General features: G+C 45.0%; 1 protein-coding gene across 49 annotated transcripts in view; it reads left to right on the top strand.

The window, feature by feature from the left end:
• The window catches only part of STRADA (STE20 related adaptor alpha), a 28,009-nt gene extending 3,670 nt beyond the window's left edge, over window positions 1-24,339 (top strand). For 6 of the 49 annotated variants that reach the window (XM_069541723.1, XM_069541722.1, XM_069541719.1 and 3 more), the window contains 10 exons: window positions 5,369-5,448; window positions 15,303-15,405; window positions 15,920-16,041; window positions 17,496-17,604; window positions 17,708-17,831; window positions 19,881-20,052; window positions 20,567-20,671; window positions 22,435-22,676; window positions 22,962-23,004; window positions 23,473-24,339. In XM_069541723.1, coding sequence (XP_069397824.1) covers window positions 5,413-5,448; window positions 15,303-15,405; window positions 15,920-16,041; window positions 17,496-17,604; window positions 17,708-17,831; window positions 19,881-20,052; window positions 20,567-20,671; window positions 22,435-22,676; window positions 22,962-23,004; window positions 23,473-23,625 — 1,209 coding nt within the window. In that variant the 5' untranslated portion in view covers window positions 5,369-5,412 and the 3' untranslated portion in view covers window positions 23,626-24,339. Of the gene's footprint in view, window positions 1-5,368; window positions 5,449-7,507; window positions 7,566-9,755; window positions 9,785-11,965; window positions 12,156-15,302; window positions 15,406-15,919; window positions 16,042-17,495; window positions 17,605-17,707; window positions 17,832-19,880; window positions 20,053-20,566; window positions 20,672-22,139; window positions 22,292-22,363; window positions 22,677-22,961; window positions 23,005-23,372 lie in introns of those variants that run through there. The other 43 variants (XM_069541714.1, XM_069541713.1, XM_069541709.1 and 40 more) reach the window with 18 other exon arrangements.
• The last annotated feature ends 1,241 nt before the right edge of the window (window positions 24,340-25,580 follow it).

Here is a 25,580-nt window from a genome sequence, read left to right as displayed (position 1 = left end):
GCCCAGAATAATTGTATTCCCTCTTTTTCTTTTTTTAATTATACTGGTTTCTAACTAACATTCCTTTCTCTGGTTTTTTTTCACCTCCCTCCTCTCACGTCTCTTAGCAGATTACACAGCCCCTCACAACCTTCAGTTCAGTCGCTCTGTTGTGTCCAGCTCTTTCGAACCCCATGGACTGCAACACTCCAGGCTTCCCTGTCCATCACCATCAACTCCCAGAGCTTGCTCAAACTCATGTCCATCGAGTCAGTGATGCCATCCAACCATCTCATCCTCTATCGTCCCCTTCTCCTCCCAGCTGAGACACCAGGGAAGCCCCTCACAACCCTAGCCCACCTGAAAAAAAGAATGGAAATGTGGCTGATTTTTTTTCTAGATCTTCAAAAGCATATCTGAGTATTTATGTTAGTAACTTTATTTTGAAAATCCGCTTTGTTCAGATATAATTTACCTGTAACAAAATATACCTATATCAAGTGTACAATTTGTTGAGTTTTGACAAGTACACTTACATAACCACCATTCAATAAAGATAGAGAACTTCTCCATCACCCTGAAAAGTTCTTGTGTGTGTCTTTGAAGTTGGTCCCTTATCTCACTGTTGGGTCCAGGCAACCAAGACCTGCTTTCTGTCATACTTTTGCTTTTTCTAGGATTTTACGTGAATGGAAAGAGTATGTAGATTTGTGTCTGACTTTCCCCCCTTAACCTGAAATTGTTGCCTGTATCACCAGTTTGTCCCTTTTTATTGCTGAGTAGTATTACATTGGTGTCTGTTCAGTTCAGTTCAGTCGCTCAGTTGTGTATGACTCTTTGCGACCCCGTGGACTGCAGCATGCCAGGCCTCCCTGTCAATCACCAACTCCCAGAGTTTACCCAAACTCATGTCCATTGAGTTGGTGATGCCATCCAACTATCTCATCCTCTGTCATCCCCTTCTCCTCCTGCCTTCAATCTTTCCCAGCATCAGAGTCTTTTCAAATGAGTCAGTTCTTTGCATCAGGTGGCCAAAGTATTGGAGTTTCATCTTCAGCTTCAGCCCTCCCAATGAACACTCAGGACTGATCTCCTTTAGAATGGACTATTTGGATCTCCTTGCAGTCCAAGGGACTCTCAAGAGTCTTCTCCAACACCACAGTTCAGAAGCATCAATTCTTCGGTGCTCAGCTTACCTTATAGTCCAACTCTCACATCCATACATGACTACTGGAAAAACCATAGCCTTGACTAGACTGACCTTTGCTGGCAAAATAATGTCTCTGCTTTTTAATATGCTGTCTAGGTTGGTCATAACTTTCCTTCTAAGGAGTAAGCGTCTTTTCATGTCATGGCTGCAGTCACCATCTGCAGTGATTTTGGAGCCCCCAAAAATAAAGTTTGACACTGTTTCCCCATCTGTTTGCTATGAAGTGATGGGACCAGATGCCATGATCTTAGTTTTCTGAATGTTGAGCTTTAAGCCAACTTTTTCACTCTCCTTTCACTTTCATCAAGAGGCTCTTCAGTTCTTCTTCACTTTCTGCCATAAGGGTGGTGTCATCTGCATATCTGAGGTTATTGATATTTCTCCTGGCAATCTTCATTCCAGCTTGTGCTTCCTCCAGCCCAGCATTCCTCATGATGTACTCTGCGTATAAGTTAAATAATCAGGGTGACAATATACAGCCTTGACGTACTCCTTTTCTGATTTGGAACCAGTCTGTTGTTCCATATCCAGTTCTAACTGTTGCTTCCTGACCTGTACCACATTTTTAAAATCTATTTACCAGTTGGTAGATGCTTGAATTATTTTCAGCTTGGGGCTATTTTGAATATGCTTTTATGAACATTCATATACAAGCTAATGAGAAGATATGTTTTCGTTTCTCTTGAGTAGATGACCTAGAGCAGAATTATTGAGTCATAAGAAGCTATTAACTATTTTCCAGAGGGGCCGTAGTTGTTTGCATTCCCACCAGCAATGTACGAGAGTTCCAGCTGGTTGATGTCCTTGTCAACACTTAGTATTGTCAGTCTTTATGTTTAGCTGTTTTGATGGGTGTTTAATGGTATCTCATTGTGGTTTTATGTTTATTTCCCTGATGACAAGTAATGTTGAACATCATTTCATGTGCTTAGTGGCCACTCCTTTATCTTCTGTTCAGATGTGTTGCCATTGTTTAAACTGGGTTATCTTATTGAGTATAGAAATTCTTTATATATTCTGTATATAAAGTTCTTTGTAGATACACACACACACACACACACACGCACACAGAGTATGTTTTCTCCCAATCTTTTCAGTTTCTTAGTGGTGTCTTTCTAAGGCAGACATTTTAAATTTTGATAAAGATTAATTTGTCATATTTTTCTTTTATGTTTTATGCTCTTGATGTTCTATTTTTGAATCTCTACTTATCCCAAGATCATGAAGATTTTCTCCTCTCTTTTCTTTAGTAGTTCTAACTTTTTCTTTAGTTCTATGATCCATTTCAAGTTAATTTTTGTGTGCAGTATAAGGTCAGCATTGAGGGTCATTTTTTTCTAAATAAATATCAAGTTGTATCTAGACTGATTTTCCCCATAAAATTACTTTGGTCATTCTCTTGAAAAGTAATTGACCATATATGTATGGGTCTATTTCTAGGTTCTCTGTTCTGTTTCATTGACCCATATATCTATCCTTAGACCAAAGTACACCATCTTGATTATTTTAGCAATAAAGTAAGTCTGGGGTTCAGGTAATAAAAGTCTTCTGACTTTCTTTTTCAAAATTATTTTGGCTATTTTAGGTCCCTCATATTTCCATGTAAATTTTAGCCTGAGCTTATCAATTTCTTTTGAAAGTCTGCTGGGATTTTGATAAGCATTGCACTGAATCTGTAGATCAGTTTGGAGAGAATTGACATCTTAATAATATTGAGTCTTCCAGTTTATGAACATGGCATATCTTTTAGCTAGATCATCTTTAATCTCTCTTAGCAGTGTTTTATCATTTTACAGGTCTTACTCATAGTTTATTAAAATTATTCTTAATCATTTTATGTTTTCATTGGTTTATTGATGGTATTTTTTAATTTTCATTTTCTGATTGGTTGTTGCTATATATAGAAATACAACTGGGTTTTATAATCGATCTTTATAAATTAATTTTCTTAAGTTAAATGATTTTTCTTATAGAATACTTCGGTTTCTACGTAGGGCTTCCCTAACAGCTCAGTTAGTAAAGAATCTGCCTGCAATGCATGAGACCCCGATTCGATTCCTGGGTTGGGAAGGGATAGGCCACCCACCCCAGTACTCTTGGGCTTCCCTTGTGGCTCAGCTGGTAAAGAATCTACCTGCAATGCAGGAGACCTAGCTTGGGAAGATCCCCTGGAGAAGGGAAAGGCTACCCACTCCAATATTCTGGCCTGGAGAATTCCATGAACTGTACAGTCAGTGGGGTTGCAAAGAGTCAGACATGACTGAGTGGCTTCCATTAGATTTCTATGTATACAGTCTTGTTATTTATGAATAAAGAATTTTACATCCTTTTTTCCCGTATGTATGCCTTTTATTTCTTCTTGCCTTTTTGCATTGGCCAAGACCACTATTACAGTGTTGAAAAGAAGTGATAACGTTTTTGCTTTATTTCTGTGCTTAGAGGAAACTCATTCATTCTTCTTACTATTAATAGATGTTAGCTATAAATTTTTTATATGTATCTTTTACCAAGTTGACTTGGTAAATCCCATTTCTATCCTATTCTTTTTTGACTATTCCTAGTTGACTAAGAGTTTTTTTTAAAAAAACTTGTGGCTTAGTGTTGAATTTTGTTAGATGGTTTTTCTCCATCTATTGAAATGATTGTATTTTTACTTGTTTACTCAGTTAATAAGATAAAATTACATCATTTAAAAAAATTCCTTAAAATTGGTTGTTCTTTATTTGCAAGCAGCTTCAAAAACAATTTTGTGTATGTTGATTCATTTTTTAATGTTAAACTGATTTTTTATTCCTGAACTAAATCCTCTTTGGTCATGATGTATTATGCTTTAGCCATTCTAGATATAAATTCTTAACTATAAATAGCAAACATAAAACAAAATCAGGATGATATGAAAAAACATACATTTGAGAAGTGGCAAAAGGTCCTGGGAATGGGTAACAAAAATATGAAACTTAGCAAAAAGGTTGGAAAATAAAGTTTGAAGAAGTTTCCTGGAAAGTAGAAAGTTGTAAAGTAGGAGTGAAATATAACTTTAGTGGATAATCCTGGAAGTACATCTTTAACTATTAGAATTTCTGTTTCTGTTTCTTGCTACAAAAATAATATTCCCCAGAATTGGAAGACCCACATTTCCACATTAAAAAGGCTGAATACTTTGTAGCTAGTCTAGATTATAGCCAGAGGATGGAGGGCCTCAGGAAGGCAGTCCCCAGGGAAAAATTACAATGAATGAGTTTGAGTGTATGGAAAAATACATTGATAAGACTAATAGTAGAAATGTTGAGGTATTTGGAAAAAGTTAATAACTACATGGAAAAACAAGCAAGTGAAAAAATGAGGCAGTTATTAACTCTGCTGGGGGTGGGGTGGGAGAATGAGTGTATAAGACAAAAGACAGTCTTCTCTGTTTGCCTGTGCTAAGAACCAAGTCCTTGGGCTTTCCAAGTGGCACTAGGGGTAAAGAACCTGCCTGCCAACGCAGGAGACATAAGAGACTCCTTAGGAGTTCGATCCCTTGGTCACGAAGATCCCCTGGAGGAGAACGTGGCAACCCACTGTAGTATACTTGCCTGGAGAATCCCATGGACAGAGGAGCCTGGCCAGCTACAGTCTGTGGGGTCACAAAGAGTTGGACACAACCGAAGCAATTTAGCATGCAAGAACCATGTTGGTGTAGTTATAGTAATGTAAATTTGGACCATGGTTTTAACCAGAATTTATGTCAGAACTATGTTGGGAGAATGAAGGCAGGAAAGTAGGGTGCAGTTGATGTAGGAGAGCCTAGTTTTCACCTACCATGGTGGGAAGTTAGTAGATAAATGTCTAAAATGGGTAAGTCATCACATGTAAACAACATGTAAAAATGATGATTAAAAAGAAGGGTAAGCAACCAAAAGAATTAAAGGTAATTGCTTCTACAAAGGGGTCAAGAGAAATTAAAATTTTTTCTAAAAACCTATAACAAACTTCATTTTCCTTACAGAGATGCAGTATTTCAGAATGTATTTGAAAGGTTTATTGTCACTGAAAGTTTCTCTAAAATGTCTTTATAGTCTAGCAATTTGTAGGTTTAGTTCAGTGCTTTGGACGGTAGACTCAGTAAGTTTTTGTTAATCAACAGATATTTCTACAAAAGTGGACTTGACTAACAACTTGTGTCTATTTTCCTTTTAGGTTTAAATTTTTGAAATTGAAGTAGGTCTACACGTTAGGAACTCATGTCTTTTCTTGTAAGTAAACCAGAGCGAATTAGGGTGAGTGTTTTTCTTCTGCCTTTACTATTTTTATTTTCTGAAAAGCAGTGTGTTTTAGCAGATATTGTAGACATTTTTTTTTTTCAATGTGATGCTCAGAATCATGTAGAAGGGAGAGATGCAGAAAGGCAGGCAGGCATTGCAGCCTCCACTGCAAAGAACAGAACTTGCAGGCGCACGCTGACTGGAGACACAGAATATCACATGCCCACCAGCTCATCTGGTAGAAAAGAAACAAGGTGGCTTATTTCATGAGTATCAGTCACACATTAAATGAGTTGCTGGCCCTTCTCATCACAGATATGCACCCACTAATGATCTGCCTGTGTCCTGCGCGTTTTTAGTGAGTTTGTGGGTTTTAAAAATCAGCATCAAATTGTAATCTTTGGAACACTTTTTTGAGCCCAGGCCATCAGCAGTAAAGGCACGGAGTCCTAACCACTGGACTGCCAGGGAACTGCCATCATAGGTTTTAACTGAAGACTCTGAAAAAATTTATTACACCTGAGAACTTCACTAGCTAAAGTGACCTCAGGAACAAGTACTGGGTTTAGCTTCCATGATTTTGTAAAAGACTGTCTTATTTATTATCAAGTATTTAAATGCAGTAGTAATCATTTTAAAATTCTTTAACAGTGTATATGTAAAATGAGACATTGTGAATAGACCACCTTTTTTGGCTTGTGGCATCTCAGCTCCTTGACCAGGGATTGCACCTGGGCCATAGCAGTGAAAGCCTGGAATCCTAACCACTAGGCCATCAGGGAATTACCTGAATATACCACTTTCTTTAAATATTAAGGTGTAAATTATATTTTGTGGTACAGTGCATATGAATATTTTATATCAAGTTTTTTATTTAGGGTGTTGCTCTTTTACTTGGAAAAAAATTGATACAGAGAAGGATAGAGAATGATGGTATAGTTTCAATTCATAGTCCTTATTATGTAACTTTGTTTTTTGCAACGTATTTCTGAATGTTCCTTATCTTTTTCTTGTGTTTATGTGGATAAGAATAACTTATATTGGAAAGAATAAACTTTGGTATTAAGAGGGAAAAAAATACAGAATCCTTCCTTGGCCTGAACTCTACCCAGTGGAAAGAAGACCCTTAAGCCGATGGGCTTCCCTGGTGGCGCTAGTGGTAAAGGTTCTCACCTGCCAGTGCAGGAAACGTGGGTTCGATTCCTGGGTGGGGAAGATCCCTGGTGAAGGAACTGGCAACCCATTCCAGTATTCTTGCCTGGAGAACTCCATGGACGGAGGACCCTACCGGACTACACTACAGTCCAGGGGGTTGCAAAGTCAGACAGGACTGAGCACACACGGAAGCCACTAACTTCCTGTTGTAAACTCTAAATGTTGATTCAAGGTAATACCAGCCTTAAGTGAAATGCAGCCTTGTTCCCATGGCTTTTATGTATGAGCTGCTTTTCTCTCTCAGCCTGATTCAGGTGAAACCAGACCTCTGATTCGTACGATGGAAACCCATACTCGTTTGAAATAGGCCAGTTATATAAACCATAGATCAGTCATGCTAGTTCAATCCTTGTAAACTTGGTAGAAAATTTAAATGTTGATGATGTCTTTAGAACTCCTACTGGATAAAAGAATATGTAGCTGGCTGATTCCTTTTACAACCTACTAGGGGCTTGTGAAACCCTGTTTCATCCCTGTTTTCTGTGCTGTGAATTTATCATATTTTTTTCAAATTGGCAATAATGACCCAAAGCATCTATAGTAGACAGCCATGGACTGACAGTTTTATATACAGGAAGGACAAAAACAGTCCTCATTATTAGGGCCAGTATACTTGTCGTCTGTTAGATTTAAGAATTGCTCACCAAATTAGGCAAAGAAGAATAGAGCAAGGAGTTAATCTATTGTTTTCAGTCGATTTGAATCCCAGTTTCTTTTCAAAACTTGTCCTTAGTAATGTAGCCTAACTATACTGCATGATTCAGTGTTCATAGTTGTATTTTTGTTTTTCTAATGGCTGATCGCTAATTTTTTGTGGCTTGGAAGAAGTACTAATTCTCTCTGGGGTTTTCCTCTTTAGCGATGGGTCTCGGAAAAGTTCATTGTTGAGGGCTTAAGAGATTTGGAACTATTTGGAGGTAAGTACAGTATGGCTTTTAGCCATCAGTTCAGGATAAATATCACTACCTTTTTCTTGATTACAGTCAATTTATAGACATTAGCAATTCCAAGGGAAAGTTGTTATATTTATTTGGCTCTTTTTTGAATCCATGGTTCCCCCCAAATTTGAGGGCTAATCTGGCAGTTAGTTGTCCTTGGCTGTCTTGATTGTTAAAAAGCCAGTATTTACTTAAAAGCACACGTGTTTCTTCTAAGTATTTGTCGAGTTGAAATACTTAAAAGGAAAAAAATAGGTGTTTAAAAGCCTCTAGCCTTGAAGATTTAAAAAATAAAATTATGATCAGGACAGAGGTAGCAGTGATATGAAAGTTATGGTTTTACTGATGAATCTAGTTGACTCATCTTTTCATGAGACTTAAAAGAGACTAAAGGAAAAAATCTGTCAGGACAAAGGCACTAACTTCCTATTGTAAATTCTAAATGTTGATTCAAAGTAAAGTAGATTTACAATTTGGAAGTTAAATAGACCCAACCTCTTCCCTTTGGCTGTTTTCAGATTGAGCTGTTTTCAGATTGAGCTGTTTTGGGAACTGTGATCTTAATTGAAGGCAAGGAAAATTCCTTTTCTATAAAAATAATAGTAATAAAGCCCCATTCTTTGTGTCTGAACACCACAGATACTCACTTTAGCTCCTATAGCTAAGGAAATGGCTTATCAGATTATGTTGGTTAACTGATCCAAAATACCTTGAAAGCCTTGAGTGACTGAAAACTCAAACACGTTAGTTACCAGGTGGTACCTATTAATTTATTTTCCCTAATGCCACTCAGAAAACTTCTGGAGTTGAATTATTCATGAACTTTGTCGAAGGGTTGTGTAAAAGACAAATGAGAGTTTAGAAAAACGATGAGTTATTTTTGTTTTGATTATAAACAATAAAAATAATCTACACAGTACAAGCAAGGCTTATGGAGCAGAAATACTATATCTGCTCCCATTCTCATTTTCTTCCCGTCACTAATGGTAACACGATGGTTTAAAAGTAAATACTGGCACTGATGAAAATTGAGTTGGAAGTCCAGTTTATATTAGTTTAAAATATTCTGGTTATGTGAATTAGATGAATGGATTTTGATTTCGGTATCTTGAGTGTAGGATTTCTGGGTGTCTTTTGATAATTGCCTAGTCTCTGATCTGAGGAAGATGAAGAAATTGTTCTGTATATTGTTTACAGTTTAATGAAATGTATATTCAGGTTGATACAGCTTGGGATTTGCCTTCTGCTCTATGAAGACTGGGTTTCATTTCCTTTCACCTGTTCACCTGGCTTCTTACCTTTGACTGTAAGAAGCCTGTCTTAAGCAACCACTCCTGCCATTTGTATACCAGGAAACTGATCCATGGCACACACACAAAAATCTTATTTTGATAAATTGAGGCTAATTTACTCTGCAGATATTTTGGAGATGTGTAATCATTCCAGTCCTTTACAGTTAGAATCTTTACTTCGGTTATTTTTCAGAATAGAGAAAATAAAAAGCATAGATACAGAAGTTGTCCGCTTTTGGAGCAGAAAGTTATTTAAGCTGTCCAATGCTTTATTCATGTTCACCAGGCATAGCAGAGGGCCCAAAAGCCTTTGCTTTATTTTCATTCAGAACAGGATGTATCTGACTGAAGAATCAAATTCAGTAATGGTCCCACAAACACAGGTTGCGGTATTAAAACTTCTTTTGTCTTTTTTTTTTTTTTGGCAAATCTATTTTTTATTTCCTGTACTCCCTGGGAAATCAACAATGTCTATAATTTTATAATGAATTTTTATAAAAGTGTAAGAGTCTGAAACCAGCCTATTGAAAGTAATATTGCTTGCTGATGGAAAGTAATTGTATAACTGAAACTATAGCAGTTGAGTCGTACTCAGTAAAGAACACCCGTAGAATAAGAGTCTTGCCAAGTTTTGAAGAGCCATAGATTCATGTTTAAAACCCTGTGTATCGGCAGCATTTTTACTGTGAATCTGTGTGTGTGTGTGTGTGTGTGTGTGTGTGTGTTTATATGTAGCACTGCAGGCAGTTTTTGCTGTAAATGACTTAAGTGGTTTCTATTAATAAATATAGTTCTAAGTGTAGTAATTGCTGTTCTGAATGTGGGTGTGTCTTCTGCCGAAAACACAAAATGCCAACAACCAATCTCTCTACTCCAGAGCAGCCTGCGGGTGACGCCCGGAGAAAAGTGAGTGGCTTCCTGGGCTCTTGGACCAAGGCTGTTGCATGGAGTTGACTTGTGGGGCTCTGTTTGGTTTTTTGGTTGGCTTATCATTTTACATTTTTGCTCATCTGCCCTTGAGTTTTATTTGCAATATCATTCTTCTTGTGGGGACTCAGGTTTCACCCTGGAGAGATTCTGATGTGTACTTTGAAAACTGAAAAAACATCGCAGGCACTCTTTCTCTCTCCTCCCCCTCCTAGCTCTCCCAATCACCTGGCCGCCCTCTCCAAAACAGAAGAGAGAGAAAGTTTCAACACTCTAGTGTGGTCATCTTGCAGTGTCTAGTGGCATTATATTTTCTGTCCTTAGTCAATTAATAATAGATTTCAGTCCACAGAGAGAATATAGATCTCTGTCTAGATGATAAGGCAGGACTTCAAATCTACTTTAAAAACAAACCCCCAGATTTTAATATACAAAACAGAAAATATAATATTTTATTGGCAGAAGTTTTAAGAATCCTGCCCCACTTCTGACTCTTCTACTTTATTTTACCAATGGGAATAACAGCAGCAAACCAAGCTGTTTCTGATACAGTGAATCAGTGTCTTATACAGAGAGAATCAGAGTCCTTTTCTCCACAGACCTCTTCCTCTTTTCCAGTGACGACCTTGGTGCCTTTTGCAGGCAGCTCCAAGGTGGGTGAAAGATAATGCTGCTGACTAGGAGTTTATTTTTTTTAGGAGTTTATCTTTGAGTGAAGCTTGCTTGGCAGTGCCTGTCTGTCAGATCCGAATATTTTCCAGTCAGGAGACCAAAAACGTGCCCTATACGAACAGTTAGGTGTTCTTCCAGAGTACAGCGCCAGGTGTATATAGTTTTTATATTTCCCCTGCTGCTGATTTTATACCAAAAGTCATCCTGTGTGAAACCTGTGGGAGGTTGAATGTACTTATTTGTTGGGCATTTCACAGATAATGTCTTTGTGTGCTTTATTGCATTTTGGTTTATATTCTTTAAACAAAGTTACTTAATGGTCATTTCTCGATATCAGTAGCTTATGTATTTTTCAAATGCTTCAGAATGAACAAATTACTCTTCACGGTAGGGGAAACTAAGAAAAGACTTTGATCGATTAGTTTCTTTCTCTAGGCAATTTGAGATTACACATTACACTAATAAAACTATGCCATGCTGTGTTTAAAGAGAATGGACTTCATATCTCATCCTTTTCATCTGAATTTTGACCTTGTCTAAATCTGAAACAGTATAATGGACTAACCTGCCTTTCTTGTGGGAAAATCAGACCAAACCTCTTGCTTTCAAAATATTATTGCCTTTGTTTGTTTTCCTAAATAAAGATCAGTTTCTCTCTGAGTTCAGACTGTAGAACATCCACAACCCAGAAAGGCTCCATTTTAGGGTCCTTTCCAGGCAGCTGGGGACAGAATGGTAGAGGGGCCAAGCAGCCAGCAGTAGTTCAGTGCATGGAACTCCAGACTGCCCAGTGGACTCATTCGTGTGCCCAGTTACCTAAAGAATTCCGTTTTCTAACACGCTCTAAAGTACTTTTCTGTAGTCGACAGTTGAAATATGTTTGTCAGGTTACAAGCTAATCATATGAGTAATGAAATGAATCATTCCTCACCTAAGCTCAACAGAAGTATGGCTTTAAGTGCATAGGTAGTATGTCTTCTATGCACTCTTGGTAAGAGAAGGGAGGTGGGGAGTTTTAAGAAAAAGTATCCCATCTGTAGTTTTTCTAAAGGGAGTTATTTAAAATGCATGTTAAAAAAATTTATCTCAGGACTCAAGTGTCTTTCACAGCCCTCTTTTTCAGATTAGAAACACAAGGCATTTTGCCTAGAGATCAGAGGAGAGGCCTTAAAACACAGTCGCTCTAGATTTGTTCTCATTAGGGCCATATTGTTAGCTGCTAAAATACACGGTCCTTTCTCACACACAGGTGTCGGATTCTGATCTGCAGAGTTCCCCTGGTAACAGGAGCTAGGGGGGTGTGTTGTAGGAGGGCTGGCATTCACAGCCTAGGTCTGTTTGTTGAACTGTCTCCAGTGGAATGGGCTGGTACGTTTGCTTCTCCTCTTCAACCCATGGGAATAACAAGGTCATGGGCAGAAAACCTGAGTTCAAATGTTGGCTTAAGTTTTCTTTTTTTTTTTCCTTTTTTTGGCCACACCGTACCAGGGAAGTCCCATAAATGATTCTTTTTTAAGTAGATGCCAGCATGGTTGTATGCCTCGGGGAATACATCGGTGAAGAGATAGGCCCTGTCTGCACAGAGCTTATATTCTAGCATAGAAGACAGACAGTAGACAAGCTGCGGTGATCCCCACAAAGAAAATCCCAGTGATCCCAGTGCGGGAGAAGAAGCGAGGTGACGTAATAAAGTGACTGGGAGCCTGCTTTCCTTTGACTAGAATAGATGACATTAAGTTGCAGCCTCGGAGGTGAGGAAGCATCGATGAGAAGATGGGGAGGGCAGGGAAGGAGCAGGTCAGGCGTGATCCAGACAGAGGGATAGCTGGCGCGCATTTGCTACGACCACTTGCTCACGGAGGGGCAGTGAGGCCAAGTCAGGTGGACCTCAGAGGCCAGAGTAGGGGCTGGGTCTGAAAGCAGCCCCCTGGATTTTCTGTTAACTGGCGACCCTGATTTTCCTGAGGGTAGATTGATACTTGAGAAAACAGCTAAGCAGATTGAGAATATGTGTAGCAGGTTTCAGGTTCAAGGTTATGATGGCTGTCTCCTCGATGAGCACCTCCTGCCGCTGAGATTCTCCACAGCTGGGGGTCGCCACCTCGCAGCTCTCGGCTTAGGCTTTTTGCTCAGATCGCTACTCTGTTTTGTTCCTTGATGGTCTGAATCTCTCTCAGCTGCGTGAGGCACCTGCCGTGTAGTAACCAGTATCTGGTTTGAAGATGAGGCTTTGAAGAAGCTGCAGTAGCTGTTAAGTGATCCTGGAATCTGTTTTCAAAGCATCTGAAAGCACAGCTATGTGCAGAAACCAAAAGCAAACCAATCTTAACCGTGGATCAACCTCTAGGAGTCTCTGTTTTCTCCATTTTCTCTGTTCCACCTTCTTTGTGGAACAGGAGAATGACCAAAAAGTAGACAGCAGGAGAGGGAGGAGAATAGAATTCATGTTTACTGAATACCTGTGATCCACCAAGCAGCGCTGAGCTCTGTACATGTTTCGTCTCATCTCATCGTCATAGCAACTCCAACTCCGTGAAGTGGGCATTATTCCACTGATGAGATAACGAAGATCCCAGGGGTCAGAGGGACTTGCCCAGGGTCACGGCACAAGTGACAGACTGAGTTCAAGTTCAGCCTCTCCCTGGCCCCTAAGCCTTGAGTCTTAGCATTATCCCATATGTTTTGCTTCAGATAGCCTTTCCCAAATTATCTTCCCCCAGATTTAACAGATGTAAGACACACAAGGCAGCTTTGAGAAATATGTTAGGTTAAACAGTGTTAGTCTTTGTCAAAACTGCAGAACTTCTCAAAATCTTTAACATGCGTGCACCCCTTGTGATCATCCATGAGATGGAGTGTGTTGCATGTTATAACTTAACTGGGTGTGTAGACTGTTTCTATGCATTAACTGCCAGGGTCAGTGCTCCGTGGGGCCTGCTTTGGGGAAATCAAAAAATGATAGAAGAATGGACAAGAGACAGAGGCATTTTCACTCTGGAGAAAATCCACATGGCCAATAAATACATGAAAAGATGCTCAACTTCATTAGCAATCGGAAATGTAAATCAAACCCACAAAGAGATTGGCAAAAATTAAGTCCAAATACACCAAGCGTTGAGGAAAAGCTGGGTTGACAAGAGCAAGAGTATTGCTGGCGAGAGTATAAACTGATATAACCTTTTTAGAAACCAATTTGGCATTTTTCTCCTAAAGTCAAATGTTTGTATACCCTGTGACCTCCAGTTCTACTGCTCAGTATAAGCTTTAGCATAACTCGTGCACGTATGTGTCAAGGGACCCATCCGAGTGTGTTTTTAGTGGCACAGTTCATAACAGCCACTGAAAAGCAACCCCAAGAGCCCATCATCATTGGAAGGATAGACTGAAGTTGCTCATAAGGAGAATGTTACACAGTGTGGCTAAATACAGCAATATCGGTGAACCTTAGACATCTAAAGTTGGTTAAATGAAGACTACACTTTGCTGACAAGGCTCAACTTTGCTTGACTGGGTTCCTCTTAGTGTAAGCACTGCTGGAGACAAAATCCCGTTTGGTTTCTTGCACCCCCGGCAGCATCAGTTGTTTTGAAAGCAGACGTGTTTCAAACGTCAGGGACCCCCCACAAAGTGATACCAGAACATTTCTCAGCTCACACACTCTGCTGGCTCATGCTGAGCCAAGAGCCTCTGAGTCTTTGAAGACCTTTTCCTAATCAGAGGGCAGGTTTATGAACGCAGCCTGTGAAATATGAGCTGGTCTAAGAGTCTTCGTTTCAGTTAGACACACATCTGAAGAAAAGAGGATCCAAGAGGAAAGTACTGATAGGCCTTAAATAATACAGATAAAGTTAGATCTGGAAGAAGGACACTGAGCCTATTGAACTGAAGGAAGAGCTGTTGGCCTGCCATTTACTTTTTTGGGCATTTCCCATCGGGACCTCACCTGTGATGCCCGCATCCGAAGTAGCTGAGACCCAGCTTCATCTGCAGCTGAATTGCACGGGGAGCGGGTCCCTTCTGCTCCCTGGGATGAGGGCCAAGATGGTTCTGTTCCCTGCCTGTAGCTCCATGTGTTAGATGTTTTCTAGCTTCCCTTGGAAATGTCAGGGAATGACTAGTCTGGCCTCTTTTTTTTTTTTTTTTTTTTAATTATTTTGCTGTATGAGGTCTTAGTTGTGGCCTGTGGGATCTAGTTCCCTGACTGGGGATTGAACCTGGATCCCCTGCATTGGGAGCTCAGAGTCTTAGCCACTGGACTGCCAGGGAAATCCCTTGGCTGGCCTCTCGGTTTGCTCAAGAGGGAGACTCTTATGGCCAATAGTGAGATTCAACGTTTGATCTTTGGGAATTTTTTTAAATCAGGATCTTAAAAATAGGACCCTAATGCAGCTGGAAATTTAAGAGAACCCCCTACCCACCCATCTCCCTTCTCTTTTCTAAATATGCCTTTCTCTGGACATCCTTTCCCAGGTAAGAATTTCAGCGCTTTTAGCTATGACCCAGCTAAAGCCACAGCTTTTAGGTATGAGATGAGCCAGTTGTTGAGAAGGACAAGCAAATCAACTGTCAACTACACCTGACCCTCATCCCCATCCATATTTGTAGTTAGCCCTCACACGTACTCTTAATATTGGTGCCAGTGACTGCACTGAACTGGTGAGATTTTACTTTACCTTTCTCATCAAACAGTGCTGGAACTGCGCCAGAGTCCAAATTTGTATGTTTGTTTAGATGCCAGTCTCCTCATGGGTCTGAATTACCGTCTTCCCCATTCCCACGCCTGTCCCCAAGTTTCTCTCACTAACCTGTTTTTCTTTTCCTGTAGACCAATGAGGCGAGCTCAGAGTCGATAGCATCCTTCTCTAAGCCGGAGATCATGAGTAGCTTCCTGCCAGAGGGAGGGTGTTATGAGCTGCTCACCGTTATAGGTAACGTCCAGGACTGTCATGCTCCAGGGGACTGCACTAGTCTTTTCAGCACCCTCAGATGAATGTGTGCCAGAAGCTGTCAGCCAGTTAGCAGGCTATGTGGTGACAAAGCTGGCTTTTTGGGGAGGGTCTTCTGTGGTTTTCTTCTTTGAGGTATGGAGAAAGAGATCAATCACGTTTTCAGGAGAGGAGCTCTTTTTCAGTTCTTTTCTGCACGCTCCTGGTGTCCTGGGCCATCATCAGTTAGAATAAGTTGTCTGAGAAGGAACTGACAGAAGAAGAAAAAATCAAGACATAACAGAAGTGAAAGTTTTAACTTGAATTTTCTTTTAAAATCAAGTCTTTTTTTTATTAATTGGGGAATAGTTGATTGCCAATGTTGTGTTAATGTCAGGTGTATAGCAAAGCATTTCAGTTACTCATATACATATATTCATTCTAAAATCAAGTCTCTTTAAAGAAGATGAAAACTGGTGTTGCTCTTGTCCCTGTTTATGGCCTTCTTTTCTTTTAGGCAAAGGATTCGAGGACCTGATGACAGTGAATCTAGCAAGGTACAAACCAACAGGGGAGTATGTGACGGTACGAAGGATTAACCTCGAGGCTTGCTCCAACGAGATGGTGACGTTCTTACAGGTAATCAGAAATGATTGTGACACTTGGAGGGGGGCTGTAGTCCCAGTAGTGATTACAAGGATGTTTACATCTGTCTTCTGAAATAGCTGGCAGGAAACGAAAGTGGACCAAGCCAAGAAGGTAAGGAAGCTCTCGGTGAAGGATCTCGGACATTTGGTGTTAAGGGTTGTGTGGCACTGCTCAGCCCGATGTGTATTTCCCGCTTCTCTAGAGACTCTCTGTGGCTCATTTATTCATGTATTTGTTATTCAGCGAGGCTAAGTAACTCACCCCTGGTCACATACATACTAGTAAGTGACAAGCTCCACACTCAGTCTCTTTTCTGGTACAGGGAGGAGGGCCTGAGTCAGTGTTGGTTGGGCCCCTTCCCCTTCTTCAGGTACAGGGCTTTTCTGAATCCAACTCATCTGAAGGTGCTCTAATACCAGTTCATATGTTCAGAGTAGTCTTGTGGGTCTCAGGGTGGGACAGAAAGTCAATCCTAGCTCAATTATTTGGGAAAAAAAAAACAAACCTGAGTTTGTTAGAGAGCGCATTGGGCTCTGTGATTCTTTTCTTCATTCTGTAGAGCTGTGGACAGGTTAGAAGGGGCTGGCTGTTTGGCCTTGGCTCATTTCCCAGGGGCCAGGACCCTGGAGTTTCTGCAGTTCTTTTGTTCAGTTTTTTTTTTTTTTTTCACATCTTTTGTCCAAATTTACTTTAGAATTCCATCAGTCTTATGCTTTCTATAGCTGCTTCTGAGGAAAGGAGCTCTCAACCGGAGGTCGCTGGAGAAAGCTCTTCTAACGTTTAGTAGTTGCTCTTAGTGTGCTCTTTCCACATTCCCATCTCTAACAACACTTGCCTTTGTAATAGGCAAACATGTTGTTGCTGTTGTTTTCTTATCTTAAAGAGTGGTGTGCCTTGGCCCTTGCGGTTGAGCTAAGCTTTCAACTTCCCGAGTCTTCAGTCTGCAGTCTGTTTTCTTGTCTCCGAGGCAGTGCCCTGCCACCCTCTGCTGTCTCGGCCATTGCCCTGGCGGTGGGGAATGGTTCTCAGGCCCTTTAGGATTGGCTGGCAGAGCCAGAGCTAGGCAGAAGCTGGCGGAGCAGGGCTGACTTCCCTGCAGAGACAGCAGAGCCTGGCTCCTCTCATCCCGGTCCCGGCGGCTCCTGGGCTTCTCGGTCCCCGTAGTGTTCACACTGCCACTACCATCTTGCGTGTTCTCCTCAGTGCCCCTTGGTTCTTCTTCTTATTATTATTAATATTTATTTGGCTGCACCAGGTCTTAGTTGCAGCATGCAGCCTCTTTTAGTTGCAGCATGTGAACGGTAAGTTGCAACATGCGAGATTGAGTTTCCTGACCAGGGATCGAACCCGGGCCCCTGGCGTTGCAGAGTGTGGAGTCTGAGCCACAGGACCACCAGGGCAGTCGCTGCCCGCTGGTTCTGACTGCAGCTCACCATTGCTTGCAGGGGGAACTCCATGTCTCTAAACTCTTCAGCCACCCCAACATCCTGCCCTACGGAGCCACCTTCATTGCGGACAACGAGCTGTGGGTCGTCACGTCGTTCATGGCATACGGTGAGTGGGCAGGGGGTCCTGGCGGAGAGGGGTTCTGCGTGCTCTGCCAGCAGCTCGCTCACGTGCCGCTGCCCTTCCCTGTCCCGTCGGCCCTCTTCCTCAGGCTCGGCCAAGGACCTCATCTGCACGCACTTCATGGACGGCATGAGCGAGCTGGCCATCGCTTACATCCTGCAGGGGGCGCTCAAGGCCTTGGATTACATCCACCACATGGGCTACGTGCACAGGTGCTCGCTCTCGCCGGCCTCTCCCCCTTTACATGAGCGGTGTCTGGGATCATGAGCCCTCCAAGGAACGGCTGAAGGCTGAAGTCAGTCAAGCCAGAGGTTAAACCGAGGCGCGAGTCCAGCCCTTGCCTCTGCTGGGGGCGCGGAGCATTTGCCCTGTCCGTGTGAAGCTGCTGGCTTTCTCTTTACCGAGCAGCTTTTTCCTGAGGACTGTGTGAGGGGACTGACTAGCCAGCGTGGGCCTCTGCACCCACCCCTTCCCTCCTTGGAGCGCCCCTGCTGGGGTGTGCTCCGGAGTCAGCCCTCAGCTAGGGGGCTCAGGAAAGGACAGATGGCTCAGTAGATGGTGTTGGGGAGAAGCAGTTCGGGGTAGGGAAGATGGTACAACCAGGACCTCTCCCTAATTCCATGTGCAGAGGAGTAGTTCAGATGTTTGCAAGGCCTAAATGCAAGCTCTAGGCTTACACAGAAGGAAATGCAAGGAAATATTTTTGTGCCCCGAGGCGTACCATAACTTCTAAATGTTTTACACACAAAAAACATAAGGCCAAAAAAAAGGATTTGATTCGATTATATCAAGATTAAAGCTTTCTCTCTAATACAGGGCACCAGGGACAAAGTTAATAGAGGAATTAGAGTGTGGAAGCTGTTCATTTTGTCCAAAACCAATTTTGTGAATCGGTAAGAAAAAGATAGCGAAGCAATAGAAAAATGGGCAAAGGATATGAAGTTCATACAAGGGAAAACCCAAAAGACTGATAATGGTCATATGAACAGACACTCAGCGCGGCTCCTCAGGTGGCGCAGTGGTAAAGAACCCGCCTGCCAGTGCAGGAGACCTAAGAGACTCAGGTTTGGTCCCCGAGTCGGGAAGATCCCCCGGAGCAGGGAATGGCACCCCACTGCAGTATTCTTGCCTGGGAAATCCTACGGACAGAGGAGCCTGCCGGGCTACAGCCCATGGGGTCACAAAGAGTCACACATGACTCAGCAAGAATCAGAAAATCAAATGAAAACAAGGTGATGTCACCTTATGCCCATGGGGGCCCTGGCAGGGATTCAGACGCTGGGTGAGGACTAGGGCGGTGAGGAGGTGGGCCTCCCATCCAGATGGTAGAAGGTGGCCCCACGCAGCCAGTCAGCGTCACTCAGACCCGGGGCCATCGGTGCTGCCTCTGGGTGCACACCCCAAAGAAGCCCTCCCACAGGCACCTCAGGGGATGTGTGCATAGACGTCTGTATTCATATTCGTGCTGGTTAGAGTCAACATGAGTGCCCCTTCCTAGAAGAATGGATTAGTAAATGTCAGACCCCACTCCAGAGTGCAGGTGGCAATTAGAAGCAACAGTGAGGTGTATACCATTGGCAACACGGTGGAGCTCAGAAACATAACCCTGAAACATGGGCTGCCTAACACAGTACCGTTAGGTCAAAACAGAAGATGCGTGCGAAACAGCAGTACACTTTATGAGAACACCTACAGACAGAAAGTACAGATTAAAGGCAGCAGAGGAAGTCACTAGAGGAAGAGTGGTCTGTGAGCAGAAAAGAGAACTGAAACAAAACATAAATAAGTTTTAAAACCTGGTGATGTGTAAATGGGGTCATGATGTTTTTTCTGTTTCCGTATGTTTGAAATTTTTCACAAAAATACATGTTCATGTGTATATAATATGTATGTATATGTGTACTCACATATTATATGTATATATATGTTGTTTAGTGGCTAAGTCACGTCCGACTCTTTTGCAGTCCCATGGACTGTAACCCACCAGGCTCTTCTGTCTGTGGGGTTTCCCAGACAAGAATACTGGAGTGGGTTGCCATTTCCTTCTCCAGTGGATCTTCCTGACCCAGGGATCCAACCTGAGTCTCCTGCTTGGCAGGTGGATTCTTTACCACTGAGCCACGAGCGAAGCAGTGATCTGTGTGTATGTGTGTAATACACACCCCAGGGGAGAGAGCTGGCTGGGTCTAGTGTGTGAAGACAAAGCTTTGTGCTGTGAGGGCCTCCTCCGCCACCCAGTGACACACCCTCCCCACCCACAGGAGCGTCAAAGCCAGCCACGTTCTGATCTCCGCTGATGGGAAGGTCTACCTGTCGGGTTTACGCAGCAACCTCAGCATGATCAGCCACGGGCAGCGGCAGCGTGTGGTCCACGACTTCCCCAAGTACAGTATCAAGGTTCTGCCCTGGCTCAGCCCAGAGGTCCTCCAGCAGGTCGGTGCCCTGGATCTCAGGAGCCCCCGCCCCCACCAACTTGTGATACCGCCCCCAAGGAGGCCTTCAGGAAATTCTAGGGATGAGGGGTGCCCTCTGCTTCTGAGAAGAGTTGGGGGTTCTTGGAGAGAGGGCTCTCCTATTGGCCGGTAGACCTGGGAGGCCCCTTGCAGCACAGGGATGCTGTGTCCCTGGCAGGTGATGTCATTACCCCTGGCGGGTCCTGAGCTGCACTGAGAGATGCTCCCATCTTATGGGAAGAGAGAGTACCAAATTCTCGAGCATTTGGCGCGCTCTGCATCCCTGTGCTAAGCAGAGCACTTCCTCCTGCTCCCACATGGCCTTAGCCAGACACTTGTTCATTCCAAAATAGCAGCGACTCCTCAGTGTACAGGTGAGGGAAGCCTCGCAGCTCGTCCCGATTTGGGGAGTTTCCGCTCCACCTGCTTCTTTGTCTGAGAACAACGACCAAGGCTCCAGTGGAGTGACCTGTGGCTTTTCTCTCCTGATACAGAATCTCCAGGGTTACGATGCCAAGTCTGACATCTACAGTGTGGGAATCACGGCCTGTGAGCTGGCCAATGGCCACGTCCCCTTTAAAGACATGCCTGCCACCCAGGTGAGCCTGCAGCTAGGGATCTTCCTTCTGTCCTCCTTTCCTGTCTGCCTCCCACAAACGCTTGTTGAGGACCTGCACACTCTGGACACCAGCATGTGTGTGTGTGTGTCCATGTGTGTGTGTGTTGGGGGGAGGGTGGGGGGGGGATAGTTGCGTAACTTGTGTAACTGTTTACTTGTGTCTGTGATAATTGTGGAAATGGAGCCCGGGAGGTGGGGGTCATAGAAGTAAGCACTGCTCATAATCACAGGCCTGGAGCCCACATACCAGGTGTCTGTTTTTACTTTTCAACTGATATCCCCCCCAGCTTTTGGCTGCACCACATGGCATGTAGGATCTTAGTTCCCCAGCCAGGCATTGAACCCATGCCTGCTGCAGTATAAGTGTGGTCTTAACCAACTGGACCGCCAGGAAAGTCCCTGAGAAATTTTTCAAGCTTATAAAATGTGTTTTGTTTTTTAACTTTGATCAGTATACCTGGAAGCTGTTGTTCTTCAGATACTAAGTCATGTCCAGCTCTTTGCAACCCCATGGACTGCCACACGCCAGGCTTCCCTGTCCTCCACTATCTCCCGGAGTTTGCCCAAGTTCATGTCCATTGAGTTGGTGATGCTGTAGAAGGCCGATTTCTAAGTTAGAATTAGACTTCTCAGGTTCAGTGCTACCACTTTCCAGCCAATACCTTTGCAACCTCCAGCCTCCTCCTGTTCATGCTTCCTCCACTTTTTAAAACTTAAATATTTTTAGTTGGAGGATAATTGCTTTACAATGGTGTGTTGGTTTCTGCTGTACATCAGCATGAATCAGCTGTCGGTGAACGCAGGTCCCCTCCTTCTTGAACCTCCCTCCCACCTCCCGCCCTGTTCACGCCCCTTTGCACTGCCTGCTGCCCTTGGCTTCTTGGCGTACACGCAGCCAGGAGTCTGCATTGTCTCCCTTGGAGCTGGACTTAGGGAAGAGACTTATCCAGGTCTTGCCAAGTCCAGGAATTGGACTTGGGTCATTTGGGTAAGGATTACCTGGGCCCAGAGTTCCTGGAGCATGATCTAGACCTGGGAGGAGGCGGTGGGGGCCGGGGTCAGGGGGTTGTGCCCGTTGAGTAAGCCTCTCCTTGAGCCCACAGATGGCTTGCCCTGTGGGGACACGGGCGGCTGAGGAGGGGCCAGAGGGCCGCTCTAGAGGAGGGAACCTGGGGCAGCTTCAGGGAGGGGACACTTGAGACTTGAAGGCAAATAGGAATTAACTAGGTGAAGAATGGGAGCTTCCAGTGGAAGGAAACTTTTCAGCAGAGGGAACAGCCTGTGACAGGCCCCGTCAAGAAAGAACAGAATCTGAGGACAGGAGGTAGTTGTGTGGCTGAAGTATGAGTGCTTCTGCGGGGCTGCCAGTGGCGTGGCTGGAGAAGGAAGCCCAGGCAGGTCACGAGGGCCTTTGCGGGCCAGGCCAGCGTGTTCCATTCTTGTCCTAGGGCCTGTGGAGAACTGTCAAAGGCTTCTGAGCACAGGAGTGGTAGCATCAGATGCATGTTTCAGAAAAGTGAGTCTTGCAGCCGGATGAGCTCTGGTGGACTAGACAAGATGGTGTGGATGTCTGTCTAGGTACAGCATCGAGAAAATCAAAGTAAGACAGTGACAGGCCTTTTCCCACTTCTGTCTTTGCTGCCCCCGAATCACTCGTGCGTTTGGGGAAAAGTGGACTTGTGAAGAAACTCTGTGGTCCTTCTGGGGGCCCCTCCAGCCCGGCCCTGGCTCTGTCCTCCCCAGATGCTGCTGGAGAAGCTGAACGGCACGGTGCCTTGCCTGCTGGACACCAGCACCATCCCCGCCGAGGAGCTGACCATGAGCACCTCGCGCTCCGCGGCCAACTCGGGCCTGAGCGAGAGCCTGGCCCCCAGCACCCCCAGGACCTCCAATGGCGACTCGCCCTCCCACCCCTACCACCGCACCTTCTCGCCCCACTTCCACCACTTTGTGGAGCAGTGCCTTCAGCGCAACCCGGACATGAGGTGCACCTGCGGGGCTTAGGGTGGGCCTTGCAGGGAACCCTGGGCTGGCGGGGGTTGGAGACGATGCATCTGTCCCAGAAAGGTCTGGGTTCCCCGGAGGAGTCTGAAGTCCCCACAGCGGGAGCGGGTGGCCCAGGGTTTGCCAGGAAGCCAGTTGGGTCACTCTGGCTATTGTTTCTTGAGGAGCCAAGGGAAGGAGAGGGGCACTTGAGGGTAAGGCAATAGCAGCAGGATTCTGGAAATGACACAGGGGTGATGCTGGCCTCTTCTCTCCTTCCTCTGCAGACCAAGCGCCAGCACCCTCCTGAACCATTCTTTCTTCAAGCAGGTACAGTAGCCTTCCCTGGGCCCCCTGCTGGTGATTTTCCTTGCTTGTGGCTCCAGCCACCCTCAGTCCCCTTAGTTTGGGGTCTTTAGATATTGTCTCCTCCTCCCTGGTGGAGGCTCAAATGGTAAAGAATCTGCATGCAGGGTGGGAGACCCGGGTTCAGTCCTTGGGTCGGAAGATCCCCTGGAGAAGGGGATTCTTGCTTGGAGAATTCCACGGACAGAGAAGCCTTGCAGGCTACAGTCCATGGGGTGGCAATAAGAGTTGGACATGGCTGCATGACTAACACTTTCATTTTCCCGATGGGTCAGAGACATGGCTGTGTTTCCAAAGTCCATTACAGGCGCTGCTCCTTCCTCTCCCCTTAGAGACTCCTGCCTCTAGCCCCTGTCTGTCCCTGAGCCATGGTCGCTTGCCCCACCATGTCCTGAGGCTGAAACAGGATCCACCCGCAACTCTCTTCCCCAGATCAAGCGACGTGCCTCAGAAGCTCTGCCTGAGTTACTCCGACCTGTCACCCCCATCACCACTTTTGAAGGCAGACAGTCTCAGGATCACAGTGGGATCTTCGGCCTGGTAACAAACTTGGAAGAGCTGGAGGTGGACGACTGGGAGTTCTGAGCCTCTAAAGAAGGTGCCTGTTCTTCATCCTGGGCTGCGTGCACCTCCAGGACCCTTCCCGAGGGCTGGCCACATTCCCACCCTCCTTGGGGCAGATGGGGCAGAAAGGACATTTCCACCAGGAGAGCTGGCTGCTTAGGGACTGGAAAGGCAATTCTTGGAGAGAAACTTTACTGCTTCAAGGCTTTTGAGACATGAGGGAACCCCAATACCCAGGGATCAGGAGGGGCCAGAAATCTAACATTCCCTGTCCTGTGAGCTCAGGCAACCTGACCTCTGCAGAAGGGAGAGCCACTGTCCTGTCCTGGCCATGGGGTTGTGAAGTCCAAGCCCAGGGTTAGACTTGCCTGGGGAGCTGTGGCTTCCTATGCTGGCTCTCCCATCAGCCTAGTTCCATTCTTCTCCCCTACTCTCAGATCCTATAGGTCCATGGAGGGACCCTGCCCCATTCCCCCAGGCCTCTCCCTAATAACTGAAGGACAGGGTATTCTTTTCTCTTTAAGCACTAGATTAAGGCTTGGGTGGTCCATCCTCCTCCTACTCGGCCCCTGACACCTCACCTTGGTTCATCTGGGGAGCTCCTTCCTTTCCCACCAGGAGCCCATCTAACTGACCCCTGCTGGCTGCCTTGGTGCTGCCCAGCCTGAGGGGCTTAAGTTCTAAGGCCATGTTAGTTTCATTGCCAGAACAAATTAAAAGGTTCCAGAGAATCCACTGGAGAGTGACACTGTCGTGCGTTGGCCATGCAGGCTCGGACACAAGTCATCCCGCCCTGGGTTCTGCCATCTGAGAGCGTTTCCATGCATGCCCGTGGAGGCATAGCAGTGACCTCCTTCACGAGACAGCCTCAACAACACACATTTCCTTTAAAACCCATGATAGATTTGTCTTTAACTATCTGATGTTGGGGCCATTTTAGCCTGTAGCCATCAAAACACTTTGGAGCAGGAAGGGTCTGAGTGCTGGCCCTTCCTCGGGACCACGTCTGGGCCAGTGGAGGCCAGGCAGAAGAGGCTCCCTTTTGGCAGGAAAGGAGGTGAAGGGGGTTGTTTTGCAACAGGACTCGTGGTGTCTCCTTACCTTGGAAACTAATACTCAAGAGAGCAGGTAATCCAAGACCCAGACCCAGTCCTCCCCTCCATCCTGGCTGTTGGCCAGGAGTCTGGGCCAGGGGTCAGGGGATGACCTGGGTCTCCTCCACGGTGCTTCCTCCTGACCTGGTGCTTCCTCCTGACCTGCGTGCGCCGCAGCCGGGCCCCTTCCCCTCCCCGTCCCTGTCCCTCGGGGTGGGCGCCGCTCTAGCCAGATCAGGGAAGTGCCCCTCCCTCTTCCCTGTAGCTGCTTCATCCCCAAGCATGCCCTTGCTTTCCCTTTTCTGAGAAACTATAACAAAACTTTGAAAAAGAAAAATAGAAGACCTCTTACCCAGTTACAGGGGTTAAGGAGAAGGCAGCACTCTGGAGGGAACTGGGAGCCCTGAAATGGAGGGAGTGAGCAGGCCAGCTCACATTTGTTTCCACCCCTCCTGCCCAGCTCTTTTTTTTTTTTTTTTCGTTAAACCTCAAGTTCCCTTTTCTTTGCACCATTATCAGTGTGTTTCTTTCCTCTGGTCTGCTTGCTTCACCTTGCCATCAGCTCATCCTCAGTGCCCAGAGTGCTGATTCTGTGGGAACCGCTGCAGCTCAGCACACGGATGGTCCTGGGCAGGGCAGAGGGGCCGAGGGGCCAGGTGGTGCCCAGGGGCTAGCCCAGCGCTGCTCCCCACACCTCCCAGGGCTTCACCTTTCTCACCTCGCCACAACCCCCTTGAGAATCTGAAGGCAGGTGTGGAACTTGGCAGGAAAAGAGAGGCCCCTTAACAGTTTCAGTTCTCACACACCCCATCGGGGGAGGCCTGAGGGCTGCAGCTCAACCCAAATGTAAATCTTCCTCCAGAGAGGGACAGGGGTCTAAGG

The sequence above is a fragment of the Ovis canadensis genome, chromosome 11 (assembly GCF_042477335.2).
Source record: "Ovis canadensis isolate MfBH-ARS-UI-01 breed Bighorn chromosome 11, ARS-UI_OviCan_v2, whole genome shotgun sequence".
NCBI lineage: Eukaryota > Metazoa > Chordata > Mammalia > Artiodactyla > Bovidae > Ovis > Ovis canadensis.
Note: the sequence above shows the minus strand (reverse complement) of the source record. Positions and strands in the feature narration are given on the sequence as shown.